General features: G+C 39.6%; 3 protein-coding genes across 4 annotated transcripts; all 3 read right to left on the reverse strand.

Moving 5' to 3' along the window:
- Window positions 1-1,017: 1,017 nt before the first annotated feature.
- Window positions 1,018-9,806, reverse strand: LOC117431258 (RNA polymerase I-specific transcription initiation factor RRN3-like). Its single transcript, XM_034052021.3, has 18 exons — window positions 9,463-9,806; window positions 8,627-8,733; window positions 8,281-8,337; window positions 7,378-7,467; window positions 6,988-7,117; window positions 6,784-6,843; window positions 6,588-6,651; window positions 6,405-6,474; window positions 6,034-6,132; window positions 5,817-5,909; window positions 5,542-5,677; window positions 5,140-5,270; window positions 4,891-5,021; window positions 4,375-4,559; window positions 3,968-4,076; window positions 3,688-3,840; window positions 3,192-3,279; window positions 1,018-2,854 (listed from the first exon to the last, which is right to left on the reverse strand). Exons 2-18 carry the CDS (start codon window positions 8,720-8,722, stop codon window positions 2,699-2,701), a joined length of 1,848 nt encoding a protein of 615 aa, XP_033907912.3. The 5' UTR covers window positions 8,723-8,733; window positions 9,463-9,806; the 3' UTR covers window positions 1,018-2,698.
- Window positions 9,807-13,999: 4,193 nt separating this feature from the next.
- Window positions 14,000-14,494, reverse strand: si:dkeyp-72e1.6 (transmembrane protein 238-like). The gene has a single exon (XM_058996603.1). The coding sequence runs from the start codon at window positions 14,492-14,494 to the stop codon at window positions 14,000-14,002; it is 495 nt and encodes a 164-aa protein (XP_058852586.1).
- Window positions 14,495-15,443: 949 nt separating this feature from the next.
- On the reverse strand, window positions 15,444-17,804 carry LOC117431804 (phosphoinositide-interacting protein-like). 2 transcript variants are annotated; one of them, XM_058995858.1, is made up of 3 exons: window positions 17,327-17,804; window positions 16,692-16,853; window positions 15,444-16,345 (listed from the first exon to the last, which is right to left on the reverse strand). In XM_058995858.1, exon 3 carries the CDS (start codon window positions 16,316-16,318, stop codon window positions 15,986-15,988), a length of 333 nt encoding a protein of 110 aa, XP_058851841.1. In that variant the 5' UTR covers window positions 16,319-16,345; window positions 16,692-16,853; window positions 17,327-17,804; the 3' UTR covers window positions 15,444-15,985. The 2 variants fall into 2 exon arrangements, with proteins under 2 accessions (XP_058851841.1, XP_058851840.1); XM_058995857.1 differs by having other exon boundaries at window positions 16,692-17,804.
- Between the last annotated feature and the right edge of the window lie 731 nt (window positions 17,805-18,535).

Here is an 18,535-nt window from a genome sequence, read left to right on the forward strand (position 1 = left end):
TGTTATTGTTCATATGGTTCATGAAAGATGGAGTGTGCTTTTAAAGCGTGCCACAATCGTTTGCAATTGTACATTCAAATAGAATCGAATCGGTCCTGTTTGCGTCACACCTTCAGTTGTACTGACTACTCAAAATAATGTAACCATGTTGATAGATTTAGCTGCAGGAACACTGGAAAATTTTGACCACACATATCACGGTGAAATTGTATACATTGATTGTTTTAACCAATAAGCTGTAACTAAAGATATTTTCAACATGGTAACAACCTACTTAGATACATAAAACGGTATGAGTCACACCTTTAAACAAGTTCAAACAACACAGTATTAACTACTATGGCAACTGTACATCTTCACTGTACGTTTCGTGGAAGTGGCAGAGCCTAACTCCATAACACTAGTTCTAAGGCTACTACTACAGCGATCCATACATACCACTCAATACGCTATGTTATTTACTGTACTAGTGGCAACATGACAGTAGTGTATAGATGTCTAGTTTGTCTTTCTATTGATTCCTAAAAATAAAAAAGAACATACACTTTTTAAAATAAAATGCGTCGCTGTCACTGCCTCCTTCTCTCAACACCAGACTCACGTAACCCCAGTCAGAATGCAACTTAGAGGTACAGAATGAACAAAACAAACAAAACAAAAAAACTACTTAAGGAGAGAATACTTTCTAAAAAAAACTCCACAGTAGTATTAAGAAGGCATACTCTTTCGTTGTTGATAAAAAGCGGCATTTTAAAAAATAGTGTTATGTTAATGTATTTCACTAAACACTGAATGAAACCAAGTTCTTCCTCAAGCAGTTCCTGAAACTTCAGCTAGTCCTGCCTCCGGTAAACACACCGCCGCGCCGCGGTGTCTGGGAACTGTAGTTCAAATTGAGGCTATATTCCATTACAACTCCAGCTTAAACATCATTAACAAGGACTACGTGCCCCGCCATGCACTTGAGATGATGCCAAGTTGTGACGGAAAACGCAAGAGAATCAGAAATCAGAAATGTTACTCTCCTTACAGACATTTATTTATTTATTTATTTATTTATTTTAATCGATTTTAGAACCGAGAAGGGCCAATAAATTAGATGAATACATTGTTATCCTGCAAATTATATTTTCATAAATGAACGTTATTCATGAAATGTTTCTGTTCTATATTTAAAGCAGACAACATTCTAGAAAGTTTTTTAAAACAAAAACAAAACAAAACAAAACAAAACAAAAAAAAACATTAAAAACAGCCATGCCCAGCTCTGACCAGCTGACGTTGTCCATTCTGTTGCATATTCCACACACAATGCACTGCATTCATCAATGGAATAAACAGTGCTCACAGTAATTGATCTATGGACACTATGGGCACAGGTGATAAATGACAATTAGTTACAATTATGCTGCAGACAGTAATTACAATTACACAAAAAAGTAACACAAACAACTACACACATTGATAACCAAGCAATAATCACAGGTACAAATACAGAAACATACACTACAGCTTATTTTTTATAACCAAAAGTGGTTGAAAATACACTGATCAAATGACAAAATACATGCGTAATTGAACTGTAACTGTGTGCCAAGACTCAACTACCGTTACAATGACAATGTGATTTAAATGAATTACAAAATTGCACAATTACAATTAGAATTGACCCAAGCTCTGGCTCAAGCACAAGGCTGGGCTCCTGCAGTATAGGTGCCTGTCTGTTTCAGTTTCATCACAAGTTTGTAACTTCCACCTTGAATATGAAACATACAATTAATATTTATCTTTAATATTATTTATTTTATTTTTAATTTTCAGACCCTTATATACACACATTTGTAAAGAACGCCACTTCAATGTATCTGGCAAAAGTGGTTACAACTTGATACAAATGTCTCTGAAATCTTTTTTATATTCATGTTTCACAATTTAATAAAACAACAAATCCTAAATAAAACCTTTAGATTCAGCCGTATACATCCCTCTGTATTTTTGAAATTAAAAATATAAATTCTACACATGATTTCTAAAAGAGATTGTATTTAAATAATGTTTGTTAAATGATGTCACTTTGTAAATTAATTTCAGTGCCATACTAATGAAATTGTGAAGAAATAGGTTATTACAACATAAAGATACATATTTATATCTTTATAAAAATACATATTTACACACAACACATCCTGTCTGTCTAGCAGTTTATTTGAAACGGTACCATATTAGAATAGCTAGGTCTGGCCAGTTCTTTGTGCAGAGGTATGCTACTGGCTATCCAGAGAGAGCTGGCTAAGGGATTGACTGAGTCATAATCAACAAGTGAAAATACAGTACCAGTGGATTCTAACCCAACATGTTCCCTCCCACCTGTTAAAGGTGTCTAAGGAGTGTCAGGTGCTGGCCCTGAAAGGAACGTTGAATCATAAATAGGGCTTCAGATTTTCAGTTTTAACCGAAAAAAAAACGATACCAGATGTGCTGTTCTGGTTCCAAAACGATTCTACTGACGTTAGGTTTACACAGATTCCCATCAAAGCAACTCAAGAGGCAACTTAGTGCCTAAAAAGAAATTAGTAGTGCTTGTCTTTCCTGAAAGGGACACATAAAGAAATATGGAAACGCAGTAAAGATTTTTGTGTCCACGGTCCTGCCCATTTGCTTCACTAACGCCCGTCGTGTGTTTTGACCGAGGGGCGTGTCAGAAGGGGCGCTGCAGGAAGGCGATGGGAGACGAGCCCATGCTGCTGGGACTGCGCATGTGAGACTCATAGGAGCCAGGGGTCAAGCCCACCACTGCCTCACTCTGGAGGCTCTCCCCTCGTAGGAAATCATCCTCCTCCTCTGTCACAGAGTCCTGTGGAGGGACAGGAGCACACTGAGCAGAGGTACAGCATGAACACGACACACACAGAATAACAGAACTTACAAAACACTACAGTGAACACAACACACATCACAGAATAACAGAATTCAAAAACACTACAGTGAACATCCCGATCCGGATTGGTAAAAACCATCTTCCATCTCCAGATAAAAACAGAATTCAGGAACCAGCTAGATCCTCTCTGAATTCAATTCAAATATGTATTTAAGTGACACACATAGGATACAAGAAGGCCAGCGCTTAAAATGAAGCAGTGTTGAAAAGGCACATCTGAATTCTCCTGGTGAAGCGTGCTCTCTTAAGTTACCTTTTTAGCCGGACGCTTGGCTTCATCCCCATCACACATGCTCACCTCCTCCCAGACCTGGTAAATGGGCTGGATTATCTTCCCTGACCTGCCAGCATTCAAACACAGAGATACCAGGTAAGCAAGGCTTCAGAGACTCTTCAAGCATCACACCTGCGCCAACACATACCTGCAGAGCGCTGCCGTGGCAACTATCTGAAAGCCCTTTTATGAATGCAGGTTTACCTTGGAATTATCGTAACCTACACAATACAGAAGGAGCCCATCCATGATAAGATCAAATACATTTTAAAACTGCAGAGAGCAAAGTTGAGAAAAATGTGTCCAGAGCCTTTTTAATGAGCTAAATTGGGTGTGTTTTGTACTCCTACTGCATAGCAGTTTCACCCATTCCATACTTTGCTATATGCTTGATTATCCACAATGTATAGGTAACAAGCTGAAGGGTAAAACCAGGAATGGATCAAAACTGCTTTGCAATGGGAGTCATGGTTACCTCTTGAGCAGGTAGGGGTCGAAGGGGAAGAAGCTGTCCAGAGGGTTGGCGTTGGCGGTCAGGGAATCCCCTCCCAGACTGCTCCTCACCACCGGCAGCATCTGCCTGTTATTGCGCTCGATGATGGTGTAACAGAACACCAGCTGGTACTTCCTGTAGGGTAAAAGCACACACAAACACTTCACTGACAAGAGGGGACCGATCAACCCAAAACACCTGCAGACTTTTTATAAACGGCAAATTGCATCGAATTTCCAGGCTAAATAATTTCACTCTTTACCTCGTGATTGCTGCAAACATGTTTGTAACAGCCGGTAAGCACACCTTCAGAGGGTTCAGCTGGCACATTACTATCCGTTCGAAATTCAGCATTTGGAGGTATGCCAGACCTAACAAAAAAGCAAAATGAAATCTTAATTAAATGGATATAATTTTGTAAACCGACATACTAGGGAACTACAGGTTAGCTATAATGTTGCTGCAACTCTCCCACCTTCAAATAGCATAACTGAACGCCAGTATCCAGTTGTACGGTGTACATCTGCATTTAACACTATTCTATGGCTAGAAGCCCTTACAGACGGCTAAATTACAATGGTCTATGATCCACAGTGGCAAGTCATAGAATTTTGTTGCCCATTCTCTACACCTCTATGGTGAAGATTTCATTCCCCGTAAGGTGCTCACCTTTGCGCAGGTTCCCCTCCACCATCTGCCGGTGCCTGAACACCAAGGTGTAGAAGACTGCCTGGCAGGTAGCGTAGAAGGGCCCGTGCAGGGTCACGTCACAAAAAGCTTTCGAACCCGCATCCTGGCTGTCGATGTACTGGTGGAGCCAGGGGACCAGGAGGTCCAAGCATGCCTTCACTGTCCTGGGGGGGGGGGGAATTAAAATTCAGCAGGGGTCCCCTGGAAAAGCACCTCTCCTGTCAGATGTGTTTAAAACTGCTTTAATAAGATCAGTTAACGCAACCTGCACATGTTTTTATATGTACGTAGTGCTGTCTACTTCTTTTGATATAGGCTTTATTCTGTGCACATTTTTCTCCTCTACTTTTACATGAATTAATGCGTGTACTATACTGTAAATAAAAATCTATCGCTCGCAAATGTGCATCTTTGTTGGTTGGTCCAGAACTAGCCCAGTACAAGGTGAGGCTGGCCTAGAGGTTGTGAAGCACAGGATAGTGTGGAGACACTCACGGTAAGGGGAGGAACTTAGCTCTGGCCAGAAAGCTGCCGATGTAGCCTGCAGCAGTCTGCCGGATCACAGCCGGGTTGCTGGGGCTCTGCATCTTCTTCCACAGATGCTCCAGAAAGGCTTCAGCCAGGCCCTGTGGAACCATCACAGCACCATGGTAACCATGAACCAAAGCAACAAATCAGTAATACTACAATAGTACTTCCAATCATTGATTAGTCTCCCAGATCAGGTGGTATACTTGGACTCACCAGTCTGAAGCTGCAGAGGTAGAAGATGGCGTACTGCACGTGACAGGAGGCGTGCGTGGGAAGGATGAGCTTGTCGAAGACAGCAATCAGGTCCCGATACAGCTCCTTAGTGAGAGTCAGCTCCAGCGTGCCTGGAAATCAGCACAGGCTGCAATGAGCCTTTTACAGCAGGTCAGCTCACTACAATACCCAAGCCCCTGGAATCTGCCCCTTCCAGTGATGCATGTTGTTTTTCCACTACCCAAAACCCCTTTATGGAAACTGTTCTCAAAGATCAAGCCGGTTCAATAAATGTATTATTTCTGCAAGATAGAAAGATGTGTTCTTCCTTGTAAACGGAAAAAATGAGAATGGTTCCAGTAATCAGTATGCTCTCACTTCCCCCACCCCACCCCACCTTACCTTTCACATAGCTGAGGTCTTTGATGTATGCCAGAAGGACCATCATAAGAATATCCAGCCGGTCAGCCGAAGCGTGAGCCATCACATCGACCCCCGGAGGCCTGGAGGAGTTGGTCACATTTTCCTCATCTTCATCCTACATTCAAAAGAGACTTCATTTAGCATGCTTCTATAAACAATGTGTTCATGTCCTAGTAACACAAGAGTGTAACACAGTCATGCCCCTCTATTTCTAATCCATCAGTATGCGAGCGTGAGGCGAGTTAGCTGCGTACCATATCGAAGAGGCCTTCCTCTTGGCCGTTCCCATCAGCCCCCTGGGCAGCATTCTCTTCTGCGTCCTCAATATCACTCCGCGGGGCACTTACCTGAAGGATGAGCAACAAATCAGACAACACATTTCATGCTTAACAACTTCTTGGTCTCACCTAATGAGTGTCTCAGTATTTATAATCTCACCCAATCACCACCACCCCCCATGACGAGACTTACATCCAGTCTGAGCAGCTTTCCGATGACCAGCTCTAGGATCTCCTGCCGCAGGGCTGGGAAGGCCACGGTAATCCGCAGCAGGTTGTGCACGTAACACTCCTGCCCAACACAAGGCCAGGCATTAGTGCGACGCCACCTCCCTGAACATTCTCATCATGCTACTTTAACAGTAAACTCAGCCCTATGGGTCATGTTTGTGTAAAGGTTCATTCAGTCTGTCTGCAACACAGTAGAGCTGTACATTTTAAAATATAAAGCATACTAAATGCATGGGACAAAAAGCTAGTTCTACAAGATTCCTCAAACAGTTAGTACCGAAATCAATGTGTTAATGCTTTGGATTCAGTGCTTGTTAAAGGTAGTTTTCTTACCAATGTTCTTGCAGACTTGTTGATAAAAGGAAACTTCTCACGGAGGATTGGCATAAGAAACCTGGACGTTCTGCAAAACAGAAGGGGCATTTCCAGTGCTAGCCAAACAGATTTCTTCATTCGAGTCACAACTGAAAAATATTGTACAGCTCTATTGCTGAAGTAACATGCTCAAATACTTACGAAGGAACATATCGGGCTATAATTTCCAAGGCCCGATGACACAAGTCAAAGTTCCTGGGCAAGTCTAAGAAAAAAAAAAAGGGGGAATTTTTTTTTTTTTTTTTTTCAGTGACTGCAAACCAATAGCTAATGATACATACGGTACAAGCATAGCCTTTTTATGTATAACAAACTTCTTCACAAAGGGAACACTTACTTTCATCATCATCGTCCGAGTCTGAAATGTCCACATCTCCTTCCTTGATAACAATTCTCCCTGTCACAGACAAACAAAAACTTCACTTAGCAGTTTATATACCAAGAATGTATGCCTAACGTCAAAAGATTGAGAGTGAGTGTGAGTGTGTGGAGTGGAACACAGCAGTCTATATAAAATATACGCATGGTCATGAGAGCTTACCGGGTATGAAGTGGGAGACAGTCACGCTAAGACAGGACCTCAGGTAGACAGTCTGGGCTGAGACCAGGTTACTCAGGAAGGCCAAGTACTCTTCAACCACATCCTGGCTTCGGCCTAGCCAGGGCAGTCTCTACAAGAGAGGGTTTCATCTTTTTTTACTCATAGCCACGATACTACCTGTCTAGGAATCTACTCACATTCAACACGGTTAAAAAATGTATTTAAAAAACAGAAACACAAACCAAAGCTGTGGAAAGAGTTACACATCACAGAATACATTTCAGCACAATTCGAGCAATTCAACATCTGCTTAATACAATTAGTGTTGTTTCCTGCTGCGCTACAGAGCTATGAGATAAATGAGAGATAAAGGAAAGTGTTGACTCTCACCAGGATGACGGAGACAAGCTGTTCAAAGTCCTTGGTCAGGTGGGTGACACAGCTCCGGAACTCCTGAAGCCATCTGATAATCTGAGCATCCTGCCAGGAAACAATGAAAAAAACACGTACACAAGGCAGCACTTTGATCACACAGACTCACATACCCCTTTTCCACTGGCACATCCGACCCCTGAGGGTTCAGCCTCAGGACCCGCCATTCTCAACTCAAATACAGCACCTCTTAATACCGCATGATCTACATGCGACTCGGCACGTTCATTGCATGACTTGCGCTCCGCAGTGGAAAAACAACCAGGCTCCTCCTAAGGTTGTCTAGTGGAGATGAGGTCTTAGTATCACAGTCAGTAACTGCACCTCCACCGTCCCACAAACATAACAACTTCAATGGCCATTGTTTCCCCTAGATAGAAATATTTCTCAATGTCAATGTCTTATTCTGTTGGTTTTTAAACTGTCTGTGTGTGTGTCTTAAGGAGAAACTTGGTGGAGGTATGAGATATCAGTTATGTTCTCTTCTTGTTGTTTAGATGCACTTTGTAAATCATTTTCTGTTTCAATTATTGTATCCTGGTGATTACTTTTTGTACAGCTGCAACCCACAGTGTAACTATTAACCAGTACTCCCAGGAATGGAAATAAAGACTCCCCTTGCATAGCAGTTCCAGGTTTTACTACGAGCTTGACCAGCCACAGTGTGTATGTAACAAACTCAGGCGTGTCTTATTAAACTCATAGTAAAATCAGGAATGGAAAAAACTCAGGAGCAATGGGAGTTTTATTTCCAACCCCGTTCTCCCGCTACATACATCAGTAAGAAATACTGCATAGAACAAAATGTGTTTTTCTTTCACCCACAAGTTTCTGTTAATATTACTGAAGAAGTCTCCTTACCTTGATGTCTGGGTCTAAGAGTTGGTGCTTTAACAGTTCATAATCATTGGTGTCACCCTAAGAAAACACACACAGATATAATTTGCAATAAGAAATATTTAACTGTTTACCAAATGCACTGAGCCCATTGCCATACACTCTTATAGAGAGTCCAGTACATTACATGTAACACAGAACGTGTAAATAGACACCTACACACCTACTTCCCACATCGAGCCATGCACCACAAAGGATATTTCCACTGCATTTTGCTCCTACAAGTGATTCTCGGAACGGAACTATTTAGAACTAAATTTACTAATTTTCCCAAATCAAAATGTTAATTGTTAACCTTGGGTCACCTCACCTGTAAGAATTTGTCTAGAATATTGGTCACAGTCCCCCCAAACCTCACAGTCTTAAATATCGGGGAGCTGATGAATTCACCGCCATCCACCTCCATCCTCTCAGCGCCTTGAAAAACCAAAACGGAATCAAATATAAAGCATCTGACTTTACTAACTCCTCTGCTCTGTGCGCTCTAATTGACAGTCCAGTTTGTTTACATGCCTCAATGCATGAGGGGCATTGGAAGAGGTGCCACTTGGTATCAAACTGATTAATTCAATTGTGCGGTTATTCAAACGGTTTCGTTTATACATTTGAGAGTGACAGGTATCTCGAGAAAACTGACAATTTAGATAACCAGATCCAACCTCTCAGTAATGTGTAAACCCTAGTTTCGTGCACCTCGTTGCAAAAATAAGAATTTTAGTTGTGGGACCCTTATGTCCCTTGTCCCTAAAGGGTTAAAGGTTAAGAAAAATGCAAAAACAAGGAGTCTTGGGAGGTTTAAGAAGTTTAATTAATCAACAGAAAGAAAGAAAAGAGAGAAAGCGACATAGTAAATGCAGCTCATCACTTACGATGGAAGGAGTTGTTTCCTAAGATGCTTCTGACATGACTTGACATGTTTACAGTGTCAGAAAATTCATGACGTATAATGACTTTTAACTTGCTGCAACTTATTACGATCTAATTAATCACCTCGTCGAGTCAATTCCGGGAAAAAAATATAGAATTTGCATTCGTTTATTATTTAATACAAGAACACGACCTAAAAAAACACTAAATAAATGTATGTACAGAGCAATGGTAAAACACGTAGCGCAACTACTGTATAACAAAACGTGGTTTACATACCTTTTCATAAACTTAATGTCACTGCTGACGTGTTTGACAGTGTATAATAATATAATAAAGACAATTCGCTTTCTCGGTATTGCGATGGCTCCTTCCACTCCATGTGCAGTCCTGCTGGCTACGTACCCGGAACAACAACTGATATTTCTTTCTATTCCCGTCTCTGACCTGGAAATGAAAATTCACTGCTTTGTCACAACGTGTTGTTGCATTTTATTCATTATAAAAACCCATGTTTGTTCTGTTGTGATAACGATCAACTACAAATTAAACAATTTCCCTCCGACAAATCAGTGCATTATAGTAAAACGTTTACACTGACTTCGTTTGGAACCAATGTTTTTTTTTTGCTGTATAAGTGTAGCCAACTGTAGGCGCTGACGCCGGTAAAATGCAGCTATCCGGCGCGCTTGTCGAGTTTAACTTGGAGGCGCAGCTAAACTTATCTTTTTTGGAATGCAACAGAAGTGTGGGACGGAAAAACTTTAAATTTTGAAAAGCATAAGTAAACACTGACCTGTAACATGATGACAAGGAAAACAGTCTAAATTTTGTTGTTGTTTTTTAAATGTACACCTTAAGCAAAGACTAAATCATTAGACATCTCCCCTACTTGTAGTCACATTTGAGCCACCATAGTGTGTATTGTATGCTGTACGTTTATTTATTGCAATATTTTTTGATAAACACATTGAATAATAAATGCTTGCCGTGTTTATTTCAAATACATATTTTCAGTGTGCCATTGTAAAACATTACAAACATTGCAGAATCTGCTTCTTCCTTGTATTGTATCACTGCCCAATATCCCTACATTAGGACCAGTTTCCCCAAATTAATTTAGATAAATAAACACTTCAAAATAACTGAGATGAGGTCACAATACTTGAGTGACGCAGGTGAGCTATAGGCTTAATTGGATAGTATAGCAGAGATCAAAACAGCCAGGTAATTATTTTGGCTGAAAAGGCTTGTTAGGTTTCCAGGACAGGGGCCATCGGGGAAAAAAACAAAACATATTATCTCTTGCATCAGGCCGTGTGAAATGTGAGCCTTTTTATTGTGGGTCTCAACCCTGGCAACAGAAGTCAGGTGACTACCGGTTACTCCAAGGTGTCTCTGTTTGCAAACACAGAACCCTCCTGAGCATTTCAGAATCAACAGTGCCCCTGAGCTGCCTGGCAGTGTTCAGGGAACTGGCTCTGATTCCTGCCGAACCAGGTAATACTGCTAATGGTTCTGCTGGAGTGTCTTCCAGTTAGTACGCTGGTATTGTAGTGGTAGCACTAATTCTCTGTTTTTCAAATATCAGACTAATATGCCAGCTGAAATACAACCACAACATGGCTCATTTAAACAGGTTTGTATAGATCATTCAAATCTGACTTCCCCTTAACCTGGAAGCAAAAACAACATTCGCCCACAGTGTGCTTAATTACAAAATACCCAAGAAACTACAGTAACAACAGTGAGCCAATAGTGGCACTGTGTACTTTTAAAATGAGATTAAAAAAAAAAAAAAAGTGTAGGGATGTACAGAAAGCTTTCCGCGTGCTGTTCTCACTTCTCTCTCTGGGTTGTTGTATGTATTGATCAGCAACTTCCAGATAAACTGTCAGTACCATTTCACTGCAATGAAGGGACTGTCCTTTTGAAGGTCATTAGTTGCAAGCAGTTTGGAGGTGAATAACTTTGATTTGGTACCACAAATTACTTCCAGAACTGTGCAGATATCTTCAGATGTGTGAACCAATGCAGTTTATCTTGACGTTACCATGCTGTTCGTTGCCACCAACAAGTCCCCAGCAGCAAATGAGATGGCAAATCTCAGGAGGCTTTGACCTGTATAAATACATTTTAATTTGTAAATTATCTGTACACTGGAGCAAGCCTGCCCAGAGTAGAAACATACTACAGGGACCAACACAGGCTGTCAACCCTCAAATTGATAATGTGAACGACATAAACTATTAATTTTCTTACTGACGAAACATTTAAAACATGTATTATTAATGCCTCTGCCATGTAACCCAAAGGGGGGGGGATTCTACTACAGAGACAGGATTTTGTGCAAAAAGGGGCAATGGGCGACTGAACTAGGTTTTTTTTTGTTCTAAGGCTGAAAAAATACATGTGCTTTTTGGTGTATCATTTTTTGTGATTTAAATAGAAAGCAGGTGGCACTCGCTGTATATAAAAACAGTATTCTACAAATCCTGAATTGGGAAAATACAAAAAGCATGTAGATGATTGCTTTGTTGTGATAATCCAAAGCCATCTCTTTGTGCCAAGTTTTTTTTTTTTAAGTGAAAATGTGGAGCTTTGCTCTTACCTGTTTCTGATTTTTGTAATGTCAAAATGAGTTTGGTTGTTTTGTAATATTCAACCTTTTCTGATAATATAGCAATGGTAATTACAGTATAGGCCAAAGGATGCTTTCATTGTGACTGTTTCTGCACCCTGTTTAATGAGCTCTACATCTGCAAACAATACGTTTCAAAAAGAGAAGATGAACTGTACCTGCATGCCATGATATTCAGGCAATTATTGACTCATAAACTTGACCTGTCTCCCAGTCCCACTGTCCAATTAGTATAGTATAGACTTTGTTGATCTATTTATATTTAAATCATGTTCACAAACGGATTGAAACTATTGGTGGACAACACCTATAAAACTGTGCAAAGTTCAAGTATTCTGATCCTTATCAAAGTTATAGCTGCAGAAGATTTAACCCATCATACCCACTGGAACAATAAACAATGAAACACACTTTAAAATAACTGGGGAGAAATGTACCATGCAGGTTGTAGGCATATAAAGTACTGTGGTTTTTAATGATTAACTTTTTCAGATGTGTGCAGTGTGACTAATGTTGACTTCCAATATAATTAAATACTAACCATTACTATGTGGGTCTAGTGATCTGCCTAACTAAGTGTCTAAAGGGTACTGTTGGTGTGCATGCAGAGGATAATCAAACAAACAGGAAGCTATTCACAGGAAAAAGTTAAAATATTAAACACGTACATGACTAAAGATTTTACTTACACAACAGACAAATGTTGTCACCTAGTTCTACCCATTAGCATTCAACGTGGCCAATACTGCCTTGGGAAAAGCAATCAGTCTCAGAGTATTGCTACTTAGGGTGCACTGGAAAGCCAAAGTACAGTAGGCTGGAAAGTCCACATTCAACAAATGCAAAATGTAAGCACGAGAAGAAACACACTCCTATCTGGTTTGAATGGCGGACTCTTATCTAGATGACGAAACCTAACCAATACAATGGTGCATGTAGAAAACCGTATCTTTGTCTATAAATGTTATTTTTCATATAAGATCTGGCTTCAAAACCATTCTGTACTCCAGAAGATTGCTCTCAGGAGTCAATGGCAAAAATACTAGGAAAGCTGTATGCATTGCCTGTAAAATGTTATCACGAAAACAAACAAACAAACTGAAAGGCAGTTTCTTGTGATGGAGCTGAATGCACAGCAACATCATAGAAGAATACAGTACACAGACATCCATAAAAATACTATATATTGGACATTTAAATCTGTTTCTCTGAAATTGTAATCTACTGTATCCTGTAGGAATGACTTTATCAGGTTTACACAGCAAAACCTCTTATGAAGTGATACCCACAGGCTTTAAATCCAGTATTCTGGGCTGAAAACAAGACACATTCAAACGTTGTTGTTGTTTTTTGGTATCAAATTTTAATGTACAAAAGATGGTGACAGTAAATAAATAAATTCATCAACCAGAAAACAGGCAGGTGAAATCAAAATGTGATTTTCACAGAGAAAACGAGGAAAAGGCCAAACTGATTCAATGTTCAAGCACTCAAGTCAATGCAGTAAAACGTTTGTTTGGCTGGGTACATGGCTTATCGATAAGTTTGTTTCCCTATTAACGTGGATTTCCCTGTTTAAGAAAAGAGAGAAGTTCGTTAAGTATATATTTTCAGTTCATACTGTTTAAATTTAAAATCCTGTAATTGGTTGATAAAATAATAATAATAATAATAATAATAATAATAATAATAATAATAATAATAATAATAATAATAATAATAATAATAAAAACATAAAGCGTCTTTTTTTGTTTTTTTTGGAAGAGGAACTAATTTAGGAGGTAAAATAAAATGGTTGTTCCAATACACATCACATGTTTGATTGTCAAAAATATAAAATATATATGTGACCTGTTATGGTCGCATTCCATTCCAATATTTTCAATTCGTTCTTTAAAAACCAGATGTATTCATTTGGTACTGTACATTTAATTTGATTCTTCAGTGTATGCAGGACTGTATATTACATCCCCCACAGTCATGCAGGAAATTACACAGTAGCCTAGTATCAATAATGGCAAATCATTAACAAGAGGTAATAACCTGTTCTCTACAATAGCTTGCTCGTAAAACACGTAAGAAACGAATAATGAATAATTTAGTGAACTACAAAAATGAAGTTATCCTATAACAAGAACCATAAAATAAATAAAATGAAAACGTACCTTTTTTTGATTATATGGCTGATGTTTGCGTGGCTGTGTGGTCCGGTTGCACTTCGGTAGCCACGGCAGCAGAAACCGTGTGCACATTACCAGGCAGTGCCATCGGCAAGACCACTGTCTGCTGTGCTGGCCCCGCTGGTGATGGTCGCTGGGTCTGGGGGTTGCCCCTTTGTCTGTTGGTCGGTTTATTCCTTCCGAACGACGATCTGAAACCGTTGGTTAATCGGCTTGAGAACCTCCTCACAAGCCCCACAACCCCGGTGCCCTTCTTCAAAAGACCGACATCGTCTTCCAACTCCTGCGGTGGCACCTCAATGTTGCCAGTGTACCAAAACACCCACCAGATCAGGCTAAGGAATATGATAATGGCTCCGGCGTAAATAAGAAAATCGTAAAAAAAGAGGTTGGCAAACACCCCCAGCAGCAGGATCCCAAGTCCCACGATATCAAAGGCGACCGCTAGCCAAAAGGCACAGGAACAACGTCCTAGTCCCACCGCTTCCATATCGCCCAGGTATGAGAGAAAATGACACCTGATATGTGTATGTTTCTTTCCCCTCTGCCTTTGAAAAGAGTTTCCAAGGATTATTTTCTTTTCTGTTCATACAGGTAAGCCGAGACAGGTGTGGGGTTCACAGTTCACTGCACACACGCCTAGTGTTAGCGCCGCGACGTTTGCTTTGTCGAAACTTACCTGCAACAGAACTGAGACAGGGGGGGAGCACGTGGCGTCATACAGGTCACTTGCGTAGCAAAAAGAATGTGTGCATGACCTTTCACAGAATCCAGTGATAGCGATTCCCTTGAAAAAAAAAAAAATACAATTAAATTACATGAAATCATAGTTATTACTGTATTGGGCAACCATGGGTTTTCAGAAAGTAAAACTAAATCAATAAATATAAATATATCGTTCTTGTATGTCAAGAATATGACACAAGTTGGGTTGACCTGTGTTTTATACATTAACCAAGTAACACCTTTAAAATAAAAAAACACCAAATCTATACAGTCAAATATATATATATATATATATATATATATATATATATATATATATATATATATATATATATATATATATATATATATATATATATAGAGGTAGGCCTAATTATTTATATGTAACCCTCTCTCACTGTAGAGGTGTAGTCGGGTAATAAAGCAATTCAGATATACACTGGCCAGAGAGACAGCCTTTTCAGCTAAACCCCGAAATCAGCGGTAGAATGTGTGATGAAAGAACTGACCAAAGTGGCACGAGTCAATTTATTATTTACAATCGTTTTGTAAGTGTTGAAGCAAGTTCGCTTAAGGTTATTTAAGTTGAATTACCGTAACTGCTCCGTTCGGTGCTCCTCAACAAGTTTTTTTTTAATATTACATTAAAAAAATAAATAAATAAAAACACACAGCTGATTCAAGAATATTTATTTTTTTATAATTATGGCTACAATTACATCTGTGTTCAAAGGTTTTCCAGCAGTCTACATAATTAACCAATGTTGCTTCATAAAGTACAATGAAACCTGCTGAATAATGTTACGTTACCATATTGAATTACAAAATTGAAAAAAATGTGACATTTCGAAATCTAACATGAAATACTGTACTGCTATTATGGCTTCCGATAGACTTTTGCTATATATATTTTGTAGTTTCTTTGGTTAAATGGTAGTTTATTTTTATTTTTTTAATTATGCCTCAATCCTAAAATTCTATGCAAAACATTTGGTCATAGCTGTAGATTTGACTGACATGTGTGTCATTAAGTTTTAATTAAGTGTCCAGTCCCGGTGGAGATGTCCTGCGTTCCATATGACTGAAAAAAGATCAAATTCGCTCAGAAAGCATTTCCATTGCATTTGTGCGCATCATTTATCGTACAGGATATATTTTCATACACCCCTTCGAACGTGTTTTCTTGTTTTGTTACAGTTAGCGCATTAAAATAGTTGAATGGAAACAGCTTATTTCAGTGTCTTCCATATTCTGGCTAAGTGGCCGATCTCCTGGCATACATCTCCCTAATAAGTCGCTTTTGCCGGACTTTCTGTTTGATGACGGGCACCCAGACCAGCCCGGTGACCAGGAACATGAGTCCGATGGACAGGCACACGGGGCCCAGCGCGTACGGCACCCTTCCCACCTGCGAGAAGTAGAGGAAGGCTATCACGGTGCCGGCAGCGAACAGCAGCCCCCCGATCAACATGACGATGATGGGCTTGTGGTAGTAGACCCAGCAGCTGGACTCCGCCGCCATGACTGGCTCAGGCTGCAATGCCCTCCTCACCGGGCTCATGGAGTCCGCCTCATTGCGGGAGGACATGACCCTCAGGGTTACAGGCACTGGGCACTGAGGGAGCAGAATTCACAGATATGAGACCATGCAGAATCTATCATTTCTTTATTTCTTTCAAATATGCCATTCATCATGTGCTAGTTGCATTTTTAACCTAGTTAGCTGTAAACTTTCACATTCGGAATTTTGCCATTACATCAAAAAGACTTCTTACTGCTTCTAGGTATACATTACATTCAGGAACACATGATATTAGAAATTGTGTTTTTTGTTATGTTTTATAGAATAGCCATAAAGCTACTGGGCATACACTTTTAAGATACTGCTCATAAATATGATAATACGATTAAAATAAAGAAAATACAAATAATTACAACTAAGTGGGGAAATGATATCTGACCTTTCTCAGGGTTTTTGAAAGCGACGTGCCTGTCTGGAGTTTGGAAAGGCTCAGGGATCACCTAGGCTTCTTTGATCTCAATATGTCACCTTGGAGACTGATGGGTCAATTCAATCCACTTTCATCTATTACAGGGGTACCCAGCTCTATCCAGTATTGTTTCTAAATCATGTGACAGAAGAAGATATACAGGTTAATGACACACACCTATAAGACCACATTCCAGCACGACCCATCTGCAGTATTTCCAATGTTAAATCACTTGTAAAAATGTATTTAGTTGTAATTAAGGATGTGCAAAAAACAAACAAACAAAAAAAGGGTTTTAAAGGTTTTTTCCCCATCTATTACGGGACGTTGTTTCTTTTACTTTGGCACCACCTGGTGGCCATATGTTGTACGTGCACAAATTCATTTCAAGATATTTTCTATCTTCTTATGTTTAAGTTAATGTTTAAGTCTGATTATAGGAGAATTATTATGGTAAATGTGCATGGTATTTTTGCAGTTTACTGTTCTTACAGTATGTTTTATTATACTGACCTAGAGCGTGCATTATGTTTTGAGACTAACATTGGTACTCGAATCGTGTCTTTAATAGTATTGTGTTTGGTTCTGCAGAAGAAAGCATTGACCTTCTTTTATTCCAGCGTTGCTGCATGAACAGTATCCACCGCTGCCCCAGTCTTATATGGAATTAGGAGACCTGAGAGAATAGAGTTCAGCAAGAAAGGTGTAAACTGCTACAGCACGCAATGCCGTGGTGTGAGGGGAGGATGGGATGGGATAGGATAAAAAAACAGCGTTACAGCAATACAAAAACTACTATACTTGAAAAACTTAGCAATTTAATAACAAGAAAATACTTGCAACAATCCAAGCACAATACGTCTCATTGCTTGCATGCACTGTTTAAAACGACCAGTCAGTTTCACATACCTGTCTAGTTCTGTCTCCCCGGATTGCTGAAGTCTGACAGTCTTACCAGCTGCCAGCTCCGACTCTTCAGATGGAGGAACCCAGCTGGAACTCAGGAGCCCCGACCACACCCCAGGGGAGGGACCGCACACACGTATTCCGCCCAATATACAGAAATATATATATAAAGTTATGTTTGTTTATATGTAATGTAAACAAACAGTACTGTAGTCAAGTTCTGTTACTGCTATGACACACAGAGTGAAGCAGTTAAAAGTGCATTTTATTTCGTGTTAAATTGAAAATGATTATGAGACACTGCAGTTTAAAATTGCTATTGACTATTGAAGTAGAGTGCAAGCTATGGGATAAGGTATACCATTAACAAAACAAACTGTACAAATGAACGCGATTGTCAGTGGGACACCACTGCGCCTTAAGAATAAGTAGCGGGTTTTCGAAGAATACAGCATTATGCGTCCACACGTGTCACTACAAACCTACAACGGTTGAAATAATCATCCTGACAACTTTTTACACTTATAACTTTAAAATCGCTGTCAAAGCTCTTTTCAAAATGGGCGCTCGAGTGCACTGGGGTTTGAGATCTGTCCTCTAAAAAAGAACGGTGCGGTCAGTCTGCCCATCTTGGGACACCCTATTATGTACAGTGGCATGCCGTGTGTTTCTCCAGTGCTATCCAAGTCCTTTGTTTGTTCCAGTTAAAGATAAATACAAGAAGTGTCGCATTTTGAATCATTTTAAATATTTGTTGTGGTATTAAATCCCGTAGCAATTCAGTCCAATTTGTGAAATGTGTTTGATAACCACGATTAATTCATATTGAGGGATAAACCATAAACACATTTAATTCATACTAAAAAAAAAAGGGAATTATGTTAGTTTCTAAATACAATGTAAGTTTA

This window comes from Acipenser ruthenus, chromosome 22, assembly GCF_902713425.1.
Source record: "Acipenser ruthenus chromosome 22, fAciRut3.2 maternal haplotype, whole genome shotgun sequence".
NCBI classification, from domain to species: Eukaryota; Metazoa; Chordata; class Actinopteri; order Acipenseriformes; family Acipenseridae; genus Acipenser; species Acipenser ruthenus.